The sequence below is a fragment of the Equus przewalskii genome, chromosome 1 (assembly GCF_037783145.1).
Source record: "Equus przewalskii isolate Varuska chromosome 1, EquPr2, whole genome shotgun sequence".
Taxonomy (NCBI): domain Eukaryota; kingdom Metazoa; phylum Chordata; class Mammalia; order Perissodactyla; family Equidae; genus Equus; species Equus przewalskii.
The window spans coordinates 80,627,786-80,646,210 of record NC_091831.1 but is presented as its reverse complement, the minus strand read 5'-3'; the positions used below and the strand labels follow the sequence as shown (position 1 = coordinate 80,646,210).

At 46.6% G+C, this 18,425-nt stretch overlaps 1 protein-coding gene across 1 annotated transcript in view; it reads right to left on the bottom strand.

Annotated features, from left to right (window-relative positions):
• The window catches only part of ALOX5 (arachidonate 5-lipoxygenase), a 56,549-nt gene extending 47,304 nt beyond the window's left edge, over positions 1 to 9,245 (bottom strand). Inside the window, exons 1-2 of the mRNA XM_070569187.1 lie at positions 8,951 to 9,245; positions 1,093 to 1,291 (exon numbers count right to left, since the gene is read on the bottom strand). Coding sequence (XP_070425288.1) covers positions 1,093 to 1,291; positions 8,951 to 9,100 — 349 coding nt within the window. The 5' untranslated portion in view covers positions 9,101 to 9,245. The remainder of the gene's footprint in view (positions 1 to 1,092; positions 1,292 to 8,950) is intronic.
• Between the last annotated feature and the right edge of the window lie 9,180 nt (positions 9,246 to 18,425).

The window sequence follows — 18,425 nt, the reverse complement described above, 5'->3', positions numbered from 1 at the left end:
GAATTTGGTGTCTTAAGTTAAATTCCATGTCAGAAACAATGGGACGTGGCCTGAAAGTTTAGAAACACCAGGTAGAGAGGAACTTTTTCCTCCTTGGTCTCAGTTTTCTCAGTTAAAAAATGGAGGTAATACTCTTGTTTTACTGACCCCAGTGAACTTCTGTGAAGAACGATGGACAAGCGACAGAGAATGCAATGTCAACTAGGAGGCGTTCAACGGTGCCACCGGTAGAAGCAGCTCTTCTCTTCCTCGTTATTCTAGTGACGCATGGCATCTAAAGACACATCCTTCCAGGATTAGAGTGTGAGCAAACTGAAAGGCCATGACTTGAAGTAAGGCAGAACCTCGACCTGGACTGGACTCATGCATGTGAAGAGGCTAGTGTGCAAGGAGGAGCCATTCAGAGGGAGAGCGGCCTCAGCTGACCTCTGCCATCTGCCTCTTCTCTCCCCCTCCATACCAGGCCAGCTGCGTCTCTTATGAAGATTGGCCTCCTGAGGAAGGCCCAGATGGGCGTCTGCACATTTGAGGGTCTTGTTTAAGAGGGCAGATTTTAGGTTCTTTTCTCTTTCAGCAAAACGTGGGACTTCAGGTTTAACAACTGGTGACTGTGAACGTCAGGCCTGCCCATGGCCCCTCCGTGTGGGGTGCCCTGGAGCCCAGGCTCTACTGTGACCTCACAGAGGGCAGTCCGGGCCTGGGTGTCTGTGAATCTGGCCAGTGATGCCACTTCCCTGACACCTGGAGAGCTGCCCATGTAGGGGTATGTCCCAGGGGTATTTGTTACTAGGGACCCTAGTTACCATCTGACAAAAAGGGGGTCATAATCTTCCCCTTGAAGGACCATAGCACAGAGGGACAACATGGCTGGCCATGTGCCTGGGGCCTCACACTCCAGTCTCTGAGCCTGGGGCTCATGAGCACCCTGAGGAAGGTCATGCCTTCTGCAGGTGCATCGAGGCATAGGGCAGGTGCTCAACCCATGACAGCATTGTCATTATTCCCGTGAAGATAGTTCTTTGAGGTAGGTGGTCAGCAAGCCCTCTCGGTTCCTGGCAAGCCCAGGGAGTGGAAGGGGCCTGAGCAGCTCACCTCGGCCATCTCTCAGGACGATCTCGCCCTCGCCCGTGATCCAGCGGTAGCAGGGGAACTCCACGTAGTCCCCGGAGGGCGTCTTCAGTGTGATGTACTTGAGGTACCAGTCGTCATGCAGCCAGTACTTGCGCTTCTCGATTTTGACCAGGTGGATGTCGCCCAGCTCTTCATCCACTGTCACATCATAAGAATCAACCTGAGAAGGAGAAAAGGCAAATCAGCCCATTGGGGTCCTCCGAGCGTTTGTATCACCCCTTAGTTCATTTAGCAAGGCTCTGTGCTGTGCCCTGGGGGACAGAGATGGAAGTCTAGTGAGTAAGGGCTGGCCCTGCTTGGACAGGGACATTCTGCTGTCTGCACGTCCTCAGGCTGGAGGAGGCAGAGACTGCAGGCAGGAGTCCCCTCTGCTGGGCTGTGCAGTGAGGGTCCTCTTCCGCTGCCCCCACTCACAAGGAGGGCAGCGAGGCTGCTGGCCTTTCCACCCTGACAGGCCAGGGGGGAAAACTGGCCCTCACACACAGGGGTGACCCTTTACAACCTGCAAAGGGCGTGCTGAAGATGGCAATGGGTCCCCACAACAACCCTGGGAGGAGGGGGCGGGTTATGACCCGTGTCACAGACAAAGACAATGAGTCTCAGTAAGTCCCATCTCAGCTATTCAGTGGCAGAGCTGGAATTCCAGTACAGCCTCTCCACCTCTCTCTCGTTCTCAGTGGCGTGAATAACTGAGTGAAAATGGGGAGGCTCAGGTCTAAGCGAAGTTGCATGGATTCAAGTCCTCCTGGGGCATCTGCAATTCACTGAGCCGCAGTGATGCCGAGGAACTCAGACCAAGCAGTTCCCCCTCTGTCTGGGGCACGGCCATGGGTGGAGGCTGGCCTTGCTGGTGAAAGGTGCTACCCCACGCCATGTGCAGCGCTGCCCCTCAGGCCCCTGGGACTGAGCTGCTCAGCACCCTGTGCTGCGAGGCTCCTTCCTCCAGAAGACGGGCGGGCACAGTGGCAGTGCTGGGCAACTCTCGCTGCCCCGTGGCTCCTGGATGGTCTGTGTGTCTGCAGTTCTCAATGGCAAGGAAGGACGACGGCTCAAGCATTGCATTAGGCGTTCTGAAGACCAGCAGGTTTGAGAAGCCCTGGATCCAATTCCTTCCCAAGGCAATTTCTAAGCCAGATTTCACCAATCCTTGAACTTCTTCCTTGCCAGCAGAACCCAGAGTTGTCAGCATGATACTGAAGTAAATGGAGGGGAGGGGTGGTCATCCTGCACATGACCCCATGCGTCCCTATTTCCAACCCTCTCCCACCAACCTGCCAGAAGAACCCCTGGGAGGACTTCACAAGAGGAATGGGAAGTTGGATATTTCAGCAAACCTCTTGTCTCAGAGCACAGTGAGCAGCTCGCATGTTGTGGTTGCCGAAGATGCCAGACGCTGCGGTTAGAAAGCGGAAGCCCCCTCCCCGTGCCCTGTGGTCTGGGCCTGGGTCCCCAGTTAGAAACAGACTCTGAGGAGCCAGTCCTGTGTGCTGGGATGACATTTCCAAGTCCCTAACAGGTGCACAAGCTCATCTGTCCTGCCGAATGCCCCATCCTGCAGGATGAAACCCCCTCCTGCCCCATAGTCTGTCGTGCAGGAGAGCAGTGAAAGGAGGCCTGGGGAGGCCTGAGAGTACTGATCCCCAGGGCCTATGGGACCTCTGTATTGTGCTGACCCTTGGGGAGAAGCCGGCAGGCCCAGGGACGCAGAGTTGGGAGAGGAGTCCCAGGGAGGGGCAAGCAACCTGAGGAGCGGGGAGGAGGGGGAGGGAAGGAAGGATGCAGCTCCTGTTGGGTGGCTTCTAGGGGGCAGGGAGAGAAGGGAGACCCCGGATCTGAGGCATCAGGGGGCCAGGGCAGGAAGGCTCTGATGGGGCAAGAGGCCCAATGTCCATCTGGAGAAGCAGAGTGGGGACTGGGTGGCCCAGGACTGGCTATCTGCAGGGTCCACCCCACTCTGGGCCCCGCCTGCCTTGGGGATCTACAGAGACCTCAGCTCTCTGTGGGGCCAAGGCAGAGATTCCCACCCAGGAGCATCAGGGGAGGGCAGTGAGGGGCAGAGGACAAGCTGAGCCCAGTGTCAAGACAGCACTGCCAGCCTCAGGGGGCCCTGAATTCACATCCCAGCACCAGAGTGACTGACCATGGGCCTCAGCAAATTGCTCCATTCCCTGAGGCTCTGTTTCTTCACCTACCAAGGATAAATAATGCCTGGCTCGCAGGACCACTGAGAGATCCAAATGACATGATGTCTGAGTGGGCTGCTTTTTCCAAGGGCAGAGGCCATCAGCTGCTGTGTCTATCAGAACCACATGGTCCTCCCTCCCTGACTCCTGGGGGTCATAGGGCGTCAGGCTCCATACAGCCTGCGAGCAGCCATGAGCTAGCCTGGGTCCCCACACTGCAGTCCATCCTTGACTACACCTGCCCAATTGAGTAGCCAGAAGTAGATGTGGGAGAAAGAAACTGAGTTCATGAGCTCAAACCTCTTGGCTCAAAACCTGGAGGGAATTGCTGTGGGGTTGGAGAAGGGGCTCTGAGGCCAGAGTGAGAATGGGGGTAGGGGAGGGGCATTCTTGGTGTTGGCAGGGCAGTCTGAGCAAAAGGAAGTCAGAGTGTGGTGAGGCTGGGGCTGGGGCTGGGAGAGGCTGCTCCAGGGGAAGTGGTTTTCTTGTGGTTCCAGGGGCTGGAGGGGGCTGAAGGTGTCTGGGGGTGGATGCCAGGAAGGCTGGGGTGATGGGGAAGAGGACAGTCATTCTAAAGTAACAGGCACCATGAGCATCTGAGGTGGGCACTCTTATGGGAGGAAGGAGCCCAGCACCTTGGAATACAAAGAGAAGGGGCATGATGCTAAGGGAGCCTCACCAGGACTGGGGGATTCTCAGAGAGAGGGTCAGACGTGCAGCTGTGGGTGGTGACCAACAAGGGAGAGATAAAGCAGCTTCTCTGAGGGAATGGGACAGTGGGGTCCCCCTTCAGCACACCTGTGATGCAGTCACAGGAGAATGGGACCCTCTAGGTCCCCCTTCTCAACCCACCCTTGCAGGTGCTTGGTAGAGGGCCCTGGAGTTTCACCCGGGATGAACAGACTGGACAGACTTACAGGGACTCAATATGCCATCTGACAGTGTCTTCGGCAAGGAGAGAGGGACAGGCCTGCAGTGTGGCTTGTCTCTGGCTGACCTTGGCTTCAGGCCGGGTACTACAGGAGGTGAACCAGGCTCCAAGGAGTTCGGTCCAACCCAATTCAGGTAGTCTCAGGGACAAAGTCTGGTGACTGCGGCTCAGGCATCCAAGAAAGCCACTACTGGAGAGTCACAGAGGATAGAGAAAGGCCTCCAGGAAGATCTTAGGGTCATGTACATTAAACAGCAATGTCAGGCCTTAGGAAAGTACACAGAGTTACAAGCTGTGATGACCTCCTTCCCTCCTCTCTGTGGGTCAGTATGCTGGGCACATGCTGTGTTTGTCATCTATTTGCTGTGACACATTGACTTCTCATGTCTACTCTGTAAGGTGAACAATATTAACAGTGAATGGCCCATAACAGGCCCACAATAAATACAGTACATATGCATGGCTGAGTGGGAGATTATCCCATTTTACAGAGAGAAACTGAGGCCCAGAGAGGTCAGGCAGTTACTGTGCTATGAGTAACTGGTGGTCCCAAGATTAGAATCCACACCTGTGTAATGGCCCAGCCCCGGCTGCTGCCCCTGTTCCCCGCGGCCTCATTGTGGGAAAAGCCCTGGACTGGAAGCTAGATGACCCGGCTTTGAGCCCTGGTTCAGCCTCTTGATTGAGTATGAAGAGGCTACATGGGGTGGGGTGGAAGGACATGGAAAAGTTTCATAAGAGACGGCATGTGAGGCAGCTCATATGAGCTGGTAAGATTTCAGAGGTGAGGTGAGTGGGAAGGAGAAGAGGTGGGCGGGGCATTTCAGATGTAGGGAACTTAGAGCAATTCCCTCCGGTGTGGAATTCGCACACAGAAGGCAGAGGCTGGAGCATGGAGTTCCTTGGGGCAGAGGTATCAGGTGCAGTGGTCAGATGCTGGAGAAAGACATGGAGGCAGGGAAACATGCAATTCATCAGCCTCATTTCATGGAAGGGCCAGTTTGCTGATTTCGCTTGTTGCTCTCAATTCTATATTGGATATATGGTTTTAAGGCTTTTGAGTATTTCAGCAAAGTGTTAGCTGGTCAATTTTCATTTGATCTTTATATCAGCATTTTAAGAAAGGTTTCATTGGTCTCTGCCCCAGATCCCTGCTGCTGCTGGGACAGGGAGAGGGCTCTCTCTGCTGGAGCAAGGACAGTCATGATGTGGCCCTGCCTGGGATGCTCATCTTGGGGCAGGGGAGCTGATGGGGAGTGGGAGGGAAGAGGAGGAGGCTGTGGAGCAGAGAGAGAGGAAGATTAAGGGGTAGACAAGAGAGAGGGGAGACTACAAGGACGAGCAGGGGAGAGCAAGGGGCAGAGAGAGGGAGAAAGGGGGCAGTGGTCAGGGAGACTGAGGAGCAGAGAGGGGAAAGTGCAGGACAGAGAGCCGGGGAATGAGGCAGCAGAGGAGGAGGAGCTGGGGGAGACTGGGAGAGAGAGAGGTAGGGAGAAAGTGGAGCAGAAAAGCAGAGAGAAATGGGGTATTAGGGGATTGTGGGAATAGGGAGTAGAGGAAGGATGAGGAGGAGGAAGAGGAGGCAGAATGTAGGGAAGAGATGAGACAGAAAGGGAAGATGGGGATAGAGACAGAGATTCAGGATGATAAGGAAATATTTATTCTTCATTAATATGTTCTTATTCTCGAGAAGCAGGTATTCTGGAATGTATTCTTCATGAATATAAGAATATTCACTGAATATATTTAAGAAGTATATATAGTTATAAGACTCATTTACACTGACTGAATATATTCAAGGACAATATATTAAACATCACTCTATTGCCCTAAGCTTTCCTAAAAGTGTTGTCATGGAACGAAAATGGGCCAAGTAGGACTTCCCAGAAATCTTCAGACCTGTTAAAGTCATCTGATCCAACTGGAATTACTTTAAATTCAGAGTGAAAGAAACAAGTCAGTTTGTCAAATGCGCTTAGACTTGGGCTGGACTCTGGGCTGTTCGAGTCCACAGTCTGGGCTTTCTGCAGCAGACCGAGGGGAGCCAGTGAAGGTGCGACCATCTACCGGAGAATCGCACCTGGAGGGGTTGGGATTCCCAGTCCTGGGGTCCTGAATCACTGTGAAGAACGCTGAGGAGAATAATCAGGGATTTGTGACCAACATATTGAGAAAAAAATCAGTCTTGTGCATTATTTGACTGAATTGTGCATGGAGAACTGGGGGTGTTGATCTGCCAATGACCTGGAAATGACTGAATTGGTTGCCTGGAAATAGTCTTTATTGTTGTTACGGTTACTGTGTTAACCATATTGACTGTAGCACTTTCCTGAGTACAGTCATGCGTCTCTTAAACAGGGATACGTTCTGGTTCTGAGAAACGCGTCATTAGTCGATCTCGTCATTGTGCGAACATCATAGAGTGCACTTACACAAACTTAGATGGTGTAGCCTACCACACACCCAGGCTCTATGGTAGTAATCTTGTGGGACCACTGTGTATAAAGCTCTTTGACCGAAACATTATGTGGTGCATGAGTGTCAAATGAAACAGCCGTACTTTCTTACCAAGTATTTCCTCTAAGGGACAGACTGACCTTAAAGGGACACTGGCTGGACCATGAGGAAGTAGCTCTGAGATGTGCAAGACAAAGTGTGGAGTAACTTTGCATCAACAGGAACTTTCTCAAAAGCTGGTTTTTTCAAAGAGCCTGTGGGAGCCGGCTGACTCCTCTGCAGTGCAGCAGCCCCCCCTGACCTGCCCTCTCTCACCTCAATGGAAATGTGACATGCAAATCGCTCCTGAAATTTGTTTCTGGGACTCTCACTGAGGTGTTTAATCACAGTGTCATTTGAATGAATTCTCAGGGTGGCGAAGCCAGAATAGAGGGAGGGAATAATGAACAGAGCAGGGCCTCACCCCTCCTCCAACGACCTGTTAGGGCCACACCACTCTGTCTTCTCCGGGGAGAAGCCACACGTGGGGTGCCTTGTGCTGCCCAGTGTGAGCCCAGCCTGTGTGGTGTGTGGAGAACGGGGCCCACGGTGGTCACTTATAAAAGGGAAGTAGTCTGTACCCTTTCCTCCTCCCCGAGTGTTGGCGGAATCCATGAAATAATGGGAATAAGTGAAGGTGCTTCAGGAATGGCAGCCGGTGTCATCCCCAGCAGAAGACTCATTAGGCCTTCGCACCACTGTCCTTAGGGCCAGTTCCCTGATTGGGGAAATCAAACAATAGATTCTTATACTCAACACCTGACCCCCTTGAAGAGAAAGGCGCTCAGGCCAGGTTAATATGCTGAATTTTGCTAAGTGCCAGGCCAGCTTAGAGGGAAGTTCTGAGGCTCCTGGGTAGGGATCAAGCCCGCTTTGAGTTTGGAATTCCGAAAAGGAGTGGACTATTATTTACTTACTTTAGGCTCTGCAGACCTAAAACATACTTCATGAATTTTATCCAAGACGTATTTGGTTGAACCACAAGAAAATTGCCACTTTTCTTTGTCAAAGTCAGCTATGAGCAATTTCATATGCTTCCACCTCATAACCAACTAAGTGGTGACAGCTTTGCGAAGTCTAAATCTTTTTGGTCCAGGTCAGGGGCTGGAGGTGGTGGAAGGGAACAGATATTCCCTGGGCACCTGCAGCGTCTTGGGGTTATCACAATAGTCATCTAATGCTCCTCCTATGTGCTTGCCACTGGGCTGGGCACATCACTGAGTGCTTGGTGAGGACCTGCCATGTTCATAGAGAAAGCCATCAGGCTGGAATTCACGCCCAGGTCAGCATCAGGAACCCGCTTCTAAATGAGGCCACCTGTGCACAGCCTCACATAGCACCCGGCACCACAGACTAGAGGTGTCACACACACCAGCTCCCTTTGCTCCCTGAACTCCCACAGCTCCCGGGTCTCTAGTGAGGAGGGAGGGGGAAGCCCGTTTCCCTCTTCCTCCTCCACTGAGCCTCACACCTCGGGTGGAAGTGTACCCTAGTGTGCACTCTGCTGGGAGCCAGTGACAACCTCCAGGTCTGCAAAAGGCTTCTCCTTGTTTGGGTTCGCTTGGTCCTTCCTTCTAAATCCCTCTGTCCTGAGAATGTGAGCTCCCCAGGTGAGAAGACATGGGCTAGCGCCACTCTGGGCCACCAGCTGGGCTTGGGCTCACCCAGGACTCCTGGGCCGGCCTGAAGCCATCCCTTCCATTTTACATTTGGCAAAACTGGGGCCCAGAGAGGGAACAGAGTGGGCTAGGGATCAGGCCGAGAGGGAACGCAGGCCCCCAGACCTGCGCATTTTCCCCACAGCTCGCAGCTGCTCCGAGGTGCCACCTGTGCTTCACAGCAGAGCAAGGACCCGCAAGCTCCGTGAGCACACCCCTCCACCCTGACGACCCGCGGAAAGGGGGCACGAGTAATGCTGCCCGCAGCACTCGCCCAGTTAAGGGGCCTCTCAGAGCCTCGGGTCCCCATCTGTGAAATGAGAGCAAGCTTTACACCTTCTGCTCCCAGGGGAGAAGCGCAGCCCCCTGCAGACCTCACCCTGGAAGCGCCTCGCCCCCGACCTGGGGTCCCAGCCGCCCTGACGGGGTTCGGGACGCGCCCCAACCCGATCCCGGCCGCCCAGAGGGGATGGAAGGCTCTCCCCGCGCTGGGCCTCTGCCGCCCGCCGGGTCCCGGGCGCCCCCAGCCCGCCCCGGCCGCGCGCACTCACCGCGCCACGCTCGAAGTCGTTGTAGAAGGGCTTGTCCAGCAGGTGCTTCTCGCTGCAGCCCGCGGAGCCCACGAGGCTGAGGTAGATGTAGTCGTCGGTGCCAGCGAACCACTGGCTGCCGGTGGCCACGGTGACGGTGTAGGAGGGCATGGTGGCGGGAAGCGAGCGCCACGAGCCGTGGGCGCAGCGAGCGTCCGAAGCTTCCGCGCCTGTCCCCTCGCGTCCGCGCCTAGCCGACCCGGCTGCTTCTTCCTCCCACCGCCAGGGCCCGGACCCCGCCTCCGGCCCCCAGCCCCGCCCCGCCCCTCCCCGGCCCCGCCCACGGCCAGGCCCCGCCCTGGCCCCGGGCCTGGCCCCGCCCCCACCCCCGGCCCAGGCCCCCCTCCTACCCCCCCAGCCCCGCCCCCGCCCCGCCCTCCTGCAGCTCTGACCGGATGGGACCCGCCTCGGACACGTAGATGTCACCCATTCCTGCGTCTCACCTCCTCGGCTTGGTGTCTGTTTCAGCAGTCAGGGGACCCGGGCAGCCTAAGCTGCCGTCCCGTCCCCTCATCCATCTATCCATCCATTCATTCGCTTGGTCTCTCATTCATTGTTACCACTCTTCACCAATCTTTCCTGCCTCGGTATCCCTCGGTGCCAGGCTCTTGTATGGCTCTGGGGTTGGGCTCCCGGGAACGCTAGGAAACGAGACATAGTCCCTGCTCTCACCAAATTCTCAGTGTGAGGTGAGGCCGCACGACCCCGGCAACTACTCCCGCTGTGGCTACTTAGAGCAGCGATGCTCTGGGAGTCTACCGCGGGAAGAGGAACCCACCTGGTGAGTCAGGAAGGCTTCCTGGAGGAGGGTGGAATCTGCAACGCAGAGACTTTTGTCAGCATTGACTTCTTACACAGGCTTGGTTGAATGTCACTCTGGGCCGGGTGCAGGCGGGCACCGAGGTGAGTCAGATGCCTGCCATGCTCAGGCCGCGAGATTGTTAGTGTATAATGGGAGGCAGGGCAGCCAGAGAGAGGGAGGCCAGGACAAGAAAACCCACGTGTGGCCACTTAGAGGTTGTTTGGAGCAGGTCAGCGCTCTTGGGAGGCGAGGGGCTGAAGAAACTCGGGGGCCAGGAGGTGGGTGCGTGGTGGGAAAGGAGTCAGGCTTGTTTGGAGATGGCTCATGGGAGTGGACCAATGGCTGGAAGTCCTAGGGAAGAAGATGGACTCCACAGCAAGAAGGTTCCAGGGGTTAGAGCCGGTACCTGGGGAACAGGCTGCCCGGCGGAGTAATTGGAGGCGTGCTAACTGGCGGTGGGCAGAGGCCTGGAAGGGATGTTAGTGGAAAGCGTGAGCCAGAGGGAAGCTTCCCGCCGGTGGTCAGCTATCCACTGCCGCGACCTGACCTCAAAAGTCTTCTGTGTTCGCCTACACCTCCCCCACACCCTCATTCCCACCATCACCCTCCCGACCCCCAACTTCAGAACTGGCTCAGACTGTGGTGGTCATTCAGTCATGAAATGAGCTAAAATTGAAAAATAGGTTCCTTCCATTTGAGGTGGTGGGTATGTCAAGTCACCTGCTTTGTACACTCATTTTTAGGCATGGGCAGAGACAGGCCAAAGGTAGGCTCACCATTTCTGTGAGCCTGGGCTCTACCTCATGGCAAATCCTGCTGCTTCCTGTGCCTGGCAGGACCACCACTCTGGGCAGAGAGGGGTACCTGTCATTCCACCTCTATGGGTGGAGGGGAGGGCAGATTTCAGTGGGACTGGCTTTATTCATCAAAAGACAGACAGCAAAGGGGTTCTTGGGGAATCAAATTGTAGGACATGAAAGGCATAGTTGAGATGAGATGGATGAAGACAGCACAAAAGTGGAACGTGACCCCTACCAGGCAAGATAGTACTCCAGGAAACCCTGGAGGAGGTGTGAAGGATGGCTGTGCGTTTGTCCTTTAAGAATAAAATGGCTATTATTTTTCTTTAAAAAACAAAATACGATATATTTCTTTTGACAAAAGTAGTGACCTATCATTGTAGAAAATGTTGAAAATATAGAAAAGTTTGGTACAGAAACAAAATTCATAACAACAAGCAGAAAAAGCAATTAGTGAAAATTCTTCACATCAGACATTTTTACACCATTAAGAGTGCATTGTATGTGCAATTTCATGTCAAATTTCTGTTTTTCTTAATATTATGACATATTTTCCTATGTAATTTCACTTTTTATATATTTTAACGACTGTGTAATATTCAATTACATGGATATACCACCATTTCCTTAATCAGTCCACTAGTATTGGGTATTTAGATTGCTTTCCTTCATAAATAATGCTATATAGTATGTATCTTGTGCTTAAAACATTTAAAAAAGTTTTTCTTAAGATAAGGACTTAAGAATAGGCCAAAGTATATGAACATTTTGAGACCTTTGTAACACGTTGTTAAGCTACTTTCCCAAGGACTGTAGTAATTTATACTCATGCAGAAAATGAAATGTTTGCTTTACAGAAACTTTGCTATCATGGGATAGTTTCCAGAACATCTCTACGTCTTGTCCTCACTGTCTCTGTGCTGGTTCAGGCTTTCAGCATCTCCTGTATGGATTGTCACAACAGCTTCCCACCTAAGCCCTTTGCCTCTAGTCTGACTGCCCCCTCCCGCTCCGATTCTCTAATCAGAATTGTTTCCCTGTAACATGGATAGGATCATCTCACTGCCTTACTTAAAGACCATCAATGCTTGCTTCCTTTTCTACCTTCCTTCTTTCCTTCCTTCCTTTATACAGCTTCACTGAGATGTAATTAGCATACCATACAATTCACTCATTTGAAGTGTACAATTCAATGGTGTTTAGTAATATTCAGATGGTTGCAAGACCATCGCTACAATCAGTTTTAGTATATTTTTGTCACCTCGTTACCTCCTCATCTTTCCAGCCAGGGCAAACACTAATCTACTTTCTGTGTTTATAGATTTACCTGTTCTGGACATTTCATATGAATGGAATCATACAATAGGTGATCTTTTGTGACGGGCTTCTATCACATAGCATAATATTTTCAAGATTCATCCATATTGTGGAATGTATCAGTACTTTATTTCTTTTGTTGCTGAATAGTATTCCATTTTATGAATGTACCACATTGTGTTTATCCATTCATCAGATGATGGAAATTTGAGTTGTTTCCACTTTTGGGCTATTATGAACATTCATGCATACATTTTTGTGTAGACGTATGTATTCATTTCTCTTGGGGAGATAACTAGGACTGGAATTGCTGGATCATATGGTAACTCTATGTTGATCATTTTGAGGAAATGCCGGTTTGTTTTCAAAAGTGGCTGTACCATTTTACGTTTCATCAGCAATTTATAAGTTTCCATTTTCTCTACATCCTCTCCAACACATTATATTCTCTGTGAAGTGGTATCTCGTGGTTTTAATTTCCACTTCTTTAATGGCTAATGATGCTGAGCATCTTTTCACATGCTTATTGGCCATTTGTATATCTTTTTTGGAGAAATGTGTATTCAGATCTTTGACTCATTTAAAAAATTAGCTTATTTATCTTTTTATTATGGAGTTGTAAGTGTTCCTACATCCTGGATAAAAGTACCTTATCAACTATATTGTTTACAAATATTTTGTTGCTTCTGTGGCTTGTCTTTTCACTTGTTTGATGGTTATGTTTGAAGCACGAAAGTTTTTAATTTTGAGTAATCCCAATTTATATATTTTTTCTTTTGTCACTTGTAATTTTAGTAGCATTTCTAAAAGACTGTTGCCTATACTAAGATCACAAGAATTTTCTCCTATGTTTTCTTCTAAAAATTTTATAGTTTTAGTTCTTCGTTTAGACCGATGATCCATTTTGCCCGTTTCTATGTATGCTGTGATATAGGGACCCATTAAAAAAATTCATTCTTTTGCATATGAATCTTTAGTTGTCCAGCATAATTTGTTGGAAAGACAATTCTTTCTCCATTGAATTATCTTGGTACCTTAGAAAAAAATCAATTCACCATAAATGTAGGGGTTTATTTCTGGGCTTTCAATTCTATTCCATTGACCAATATGTGTATCGTATGTCAGCGTGATGTGTCTCAATTACTGTAACTTTTTGGCAAGTTTTGAAATTGGGAAGTGTGAATCCACCCTTGTTCTTTATTTTTCAAGAATGTTTTGGCTATCTTTCAAGAATGTTGGCTATTTATATTTTATATAAATTATAGGATCAACTTGTCAATTTCTGCAAAAAAAAAACCCAAGCTAGTATTTTGATAGGGATTACATTGAAGCTGTAGATCAGTTTGGAGATATTGCTATCTTAACAATATAAAGTGTTCTGAACTGGAAACATGAGATATGTTTCAATTTATTTAAATCTTTTATAATTTATTTCAATAATGTTTTGTAGTTTGCAGTGTACTTTTTTGTTAAATTTATTCCTAAATATTTTATCCTGTTTTTTGAAGGAAAGCTATTTATTTATTTTTGGTTCCCCCCCCCCCCAGATTTATTAGGATATAACTGACAACTAAAAAATTGTATATATTTGAGGTGTTCAACATAAGGGTTTGATATACAGATACATTGTGATGTGATTACCACAATCAAGGCAATTAACACATCAAGCCAATTAATATATCCATCACCTCACATAGTTAGCATATTTTTTTTGGTGTGGTGAGAACACTTAAGATCTACTCTGTCAGCAAATTTCAAGTGTACAACACAGTATTATTAACTATAGTTAATAACTAACTATATTATTATTATGTTGTTATGGTTATCAACTATGTGATGAACAACTATAGCTGTATATTAGATCCCCAGAACGTATTCATCTTATAACTGAAAGTTTGTACCCTTTGACCAACATCTCACGATTCTTCTCACCCTGAGCCTCTGGTAAACTCTACTCTCCGGTTCTAAAAATCTAAATCTAAAAGTTTGACACTTTTAGATTCCACATGTAAGTGAGATCATACAGTATTTAATTTCTGTGTCTGGCTTATTTAACTTAGCATGGTGTCCTCCAGGTCCATCCACGTTGTTGCAAATGGCAGGATTTCCTTCTTTTTTATGGCTGACTAGTATTTCATTATATATATATACATACACAGCACATTTTCTTTATCCATTCATCCATTGACAGACACTTAGGTTGTTTCTATATCTTGGCTACTGCGGATACTGCTGCAGTGAACATCAGAATGCAGATACCTCTTTGAGATCCTGATTTCATTTCCTTTGTATATATACCCACAAGTAAGCATGCTGGATCATATGGTAGTTCTATTTTTAATTTTTTGAGGAACCTGCATACTGTTTTCAGTAGTTGCTGCACCAATTTACATTCCCACCAACAGTGTGCAAGGGCTCCCTTTTCTCTGCACGCTGGCCAACAGTTGTCTCTTCACTTTTTTTTAAATTTTTTTTAAAAGATTTTTTTTTTAATTTTTTCCTTTTTCTCCCCAAAGTCCCCCGGTACATAGTTGTGTATTCTTCGTTGTGGGTTCTTCTAGTTGTGGCATGTGGGACGCTGCCTCAGCGTGGTCTGATGAGCAGTGCCATGTCTGCGCCCAGGATTCAAACTAACGAAACACTGGGCCGCCTGCAGCGGAGCCCGTGAACTTAACCACTCGGCCACGGGGCCAGCCCCATGTCTCTTCACTTTTTGATAATGGCCATCCTAACAGGCGAGAGGTGAGATCTCACTGTGGTTTTGATTTGCATCCCTGATGCTTAGCGATGTTGAGCATCTTTTCATGTACCTGTTGGCCATCTGTATGTCTTCTTTGGAAAACTGTTTATTCATATCCTTTGCCCATTTTTTTAATCGGGTTGTTTGTTCTTCTTGATGTTGAGTTGTATAAGTTCCTTATATATTTTGGATATTAAATCTTTATCAGATATGTGGTTTGCAAATTTTTTCGTCCATTTGGTACATTGCGTTTTCATTTTGTCAATTGTTTCCCTTGCTGTGTAGAAGCTTTTTGGTTTGATGTAGTCCCACTTGTTTATTTTTGCTTTTGTTGCTTGTGCTTTTGGTGTTGTATCCAAAAATCATTGCCAAGACCAATGTCAAGGAGCTTTTACCCTCTGTTTTCTTCTAGGAGTTTTATGGTTTTGGTTTCAGGTCTTACGATTAAGTCTTTAATCCATTTCGGGTTAATTTTGTAAGTGCTGTAAGATAAGGGTCTACTTTCATTCTTTTGCTGTGAATATCCAGTTTCCCCAACATCATTTATTGAAGAGACTTTTCTTTCCCCATTGTATATTCTTGGCACCCTTGTCATAGGTTATTTGACTGAGCATATGCGGGTTTATTTTTGGACTCTTTATTCTGTTCCATTGGTCTATGTGTCTATTATTATGCCAGTACCATGCTGTTTTGATTACTATAGCATTGTAATATAGTTTCACATCAGGAGGTGTGATGCCGCCATCTTTGTTCTTCTTTTTCAAGATTGTTTCGGCTATTCATGGTTCCATACAAATTTTAGGATTGTTTTTTCTATTTCTGTGAAAAATACTGTTGGGACTTTGATAGGGATTGCACTGACTCTGTAGATCACTTTGGGCTGAAGGGACATTTTCACAATATTAATTCTTCCAATCCAAGAACATGGGATACCTTTCTATTTTTTTGTGTCTTTAATTTCTTTCATCGTTATCTTATAGTTTTCAGTGTACATGTCTTTCTCTGCCCTGGTTAAATTTATTTCTAGATATTTTATTCTTTCTGATGCTACTGTAAATAGAATTGTTTGCTTAGCTTTATTGTCAGATTGTTCATTGCTAGTATATAGAAAAATATTTGATTTATTTACATTAATTTTATAACCCACAAACTTACTAAACTTAATTTACTAATTCTAATGGTTTTGTGTGTGTGTGTGTGTGTGCATATGTGTGTGCGTATTCCTTTTATGCAAGATTATGTCATGTGAGGATAGAAATAGTTTTACTTCTTATTCATCTGTCTAAATGCCTTTGCTTTCTTTTTTTTTTGCCTAATTGCCTTCTCCAGAACCTCCAGTACAAGGTTGAATGGAAGTGGTGAAAGCAGATATCCTTGTTTGTTCCTAATTTAAGGGGTGAATATCTGGTCTTTCATCATTAAGTATGATATTAGCTGTGGTATTTTCATAGGTGCCCTTTACCAAATTGAGAAAGTTCCTTTTATTCCTGTTGTTTTTTAGTGTTTTATCACGAAAAGGTGTTGGAGTGTATTAAATGCTTCTTTTCTGCATCAATTAAGGTATCATTCAGTTTTTCTCCTATATTCGATTAATATGGAGTGTTACTTTAGCTCATTTTCAGTTAAGCTGTCCTTCCAATCCTAGACAAAGCTCACTTGGTTATGATGTATACTATTTTTTCTTCTATTTAATCTTGCTGGATTCAGTGCTAGTATTTTGCTGAGAATATTTGTGGCTGTATTCATAAGAGATATTGATCTTTAGTTTTATTATTATGTCTTTTTCTGGTTTGCTATCAGGTTAATACCAGCCTCATAAAATGAGTTGGGAAATGTTCCTTCACTAGTACTTTTTGGAAAAGTTTGTAAAGAATTGGTCTTAATACTTCCTTGAATGTTTGGTAGTAGTCAGTGGTAAAGCCTTCTGGGTTGGGCTTTTCTTTGTGGGTGGTTTTTTGACTATTGATTTGATCTTTTCATTTGTTATAGATCTATTCCTTCTTGAGTCAGCTTTGGTGGTTTCTGTTTTTCTGAGAATTTGTCCATTTCTTGTAAGTTATGTAATTTGTTGGCATACAGCTGTTCATAGTATTACCTTCTAATCGTTTTTATTTTTGTCAGATCAGTGCTGATGTTCCTCTTTCCTTCCTGAGTTTAGATACTTGCGTCTCCTCTCTCCTCGAACCCCTTAATCAATCTCTCTCTTGTTATTCTGCTGAAGGTTTCTCAGTTGTGTTCATCTTTTCAAAGATCAACTTTTGGTTTAATTGATTTTCTCTGTTAATTTTCATCCTCTATTTTATTCTTTGCCACTTTGCTCTTGTTTCCTTCTTTCTGTTGTTTTAGGTTAGTTTTCTCTTATTTTGATAATGTCTTAAGGTGAAGTTTAGTTTATTTATTTGAGATCTTTACTTTTTTGTATCCTTTTTTTAATTGATGTTATGGTAGTTTACAACATTGTGAAATTTCAGTTGTACATTATTATTTGTCAGTCATCTTACAGGTGAGCCCCTTCACCCTTTGTACCCACTCCCCTCCCCCTTTCCCCCTGGTAACCACTGATCTCTTTGTCCATGTGTTTGTTTATCTTCCACATATGAGTGGAGTCATACAGTATTTGGCTTTCTCTGTCTGGCTTATTTCACTTAACATAATGCCCTCAAGGTGCATCTGTGTTGTTGTGAATGGGACAATTTTGTCCTTTTTTATGGCTGAGTAGTATTCCATTGTGTATGTATATATACCATATCTTCTTTATCCAGTCATCAGTCAACAGGCACTTAGGTTGCTTCCCGTCTTGGCTACTGTGAATAATGCTTCAATGAACATAGGGCTGCATAAGTCTCTTTGAATTGCTAATTTCAAGTTCTTTGGATAGATATTCAGTAGTGGGGTGGCTGGGTCATATGGTATTTGTAAGTTTTTGAGAAATCTCCATACTGTTTTCCACAGCAGCTGTATCAGTTTGCATTCCCACCAGCAGTGTATGAGGGTTCCTTTTTCTCTACAACCTCTCCAACATTTGTTATTTATTTGTCTTGGTTATTATAGCCATTCTAACAGATATAAGTTGATATCTTAGTGTAGTTTTGATTTGCATTTCCCTGATGATCAGTGATGATGAGCATCATTTCATGTACCTATTGGCCATCTGTATATCTTCTTTGTAGAAATATCTGTTCATACCCCCTGCCCATTTTTTGATGGAGTTGTTTGATTTTTTATTCTTCATTTTTAGTATAGGTGTCTACAGCTATAAAATTCCCTCTAAGTGGTGCTTTAGCGGTGTCTCATAAGTTTTGGTATGATGTATCATCATTTTCATTCAGCTCAAAGTATTTTCTAATTTCCTTTATGATTTATTCTTTGACCTATTGATTATTTAGGAATGTATTATTTAAGTTTCACATATTTGTGAATTCCCCACATTTCCTTCTGTTATTGATTTCTAATTTTATTCCATTGTGGTCAGAGAACATACTTTGTATGATTTCCTCTGTTTACGTTTTTTGAGGCTTGTTTTATGGCCTCTCAGATGGCCTATCTTGGGGAATGTTTAACATGCTTTTGAGAAAAATATGTATGCTGCTGTTGTTGGGTGGATTGTTCTATAGACGTGTGTTAGGGCTAATTGTTTTATACTATTTTTCAAGTATTCTATATCTTGTTGATCTGTTGCTTGGTGTACTATCCATTATTGAATGTAGGGGTTTAAAGTCTCTAAATATTACTGTTGATCATCTATTTCTTCCTTTAATTCTCTCAGTTTTTTCTCTC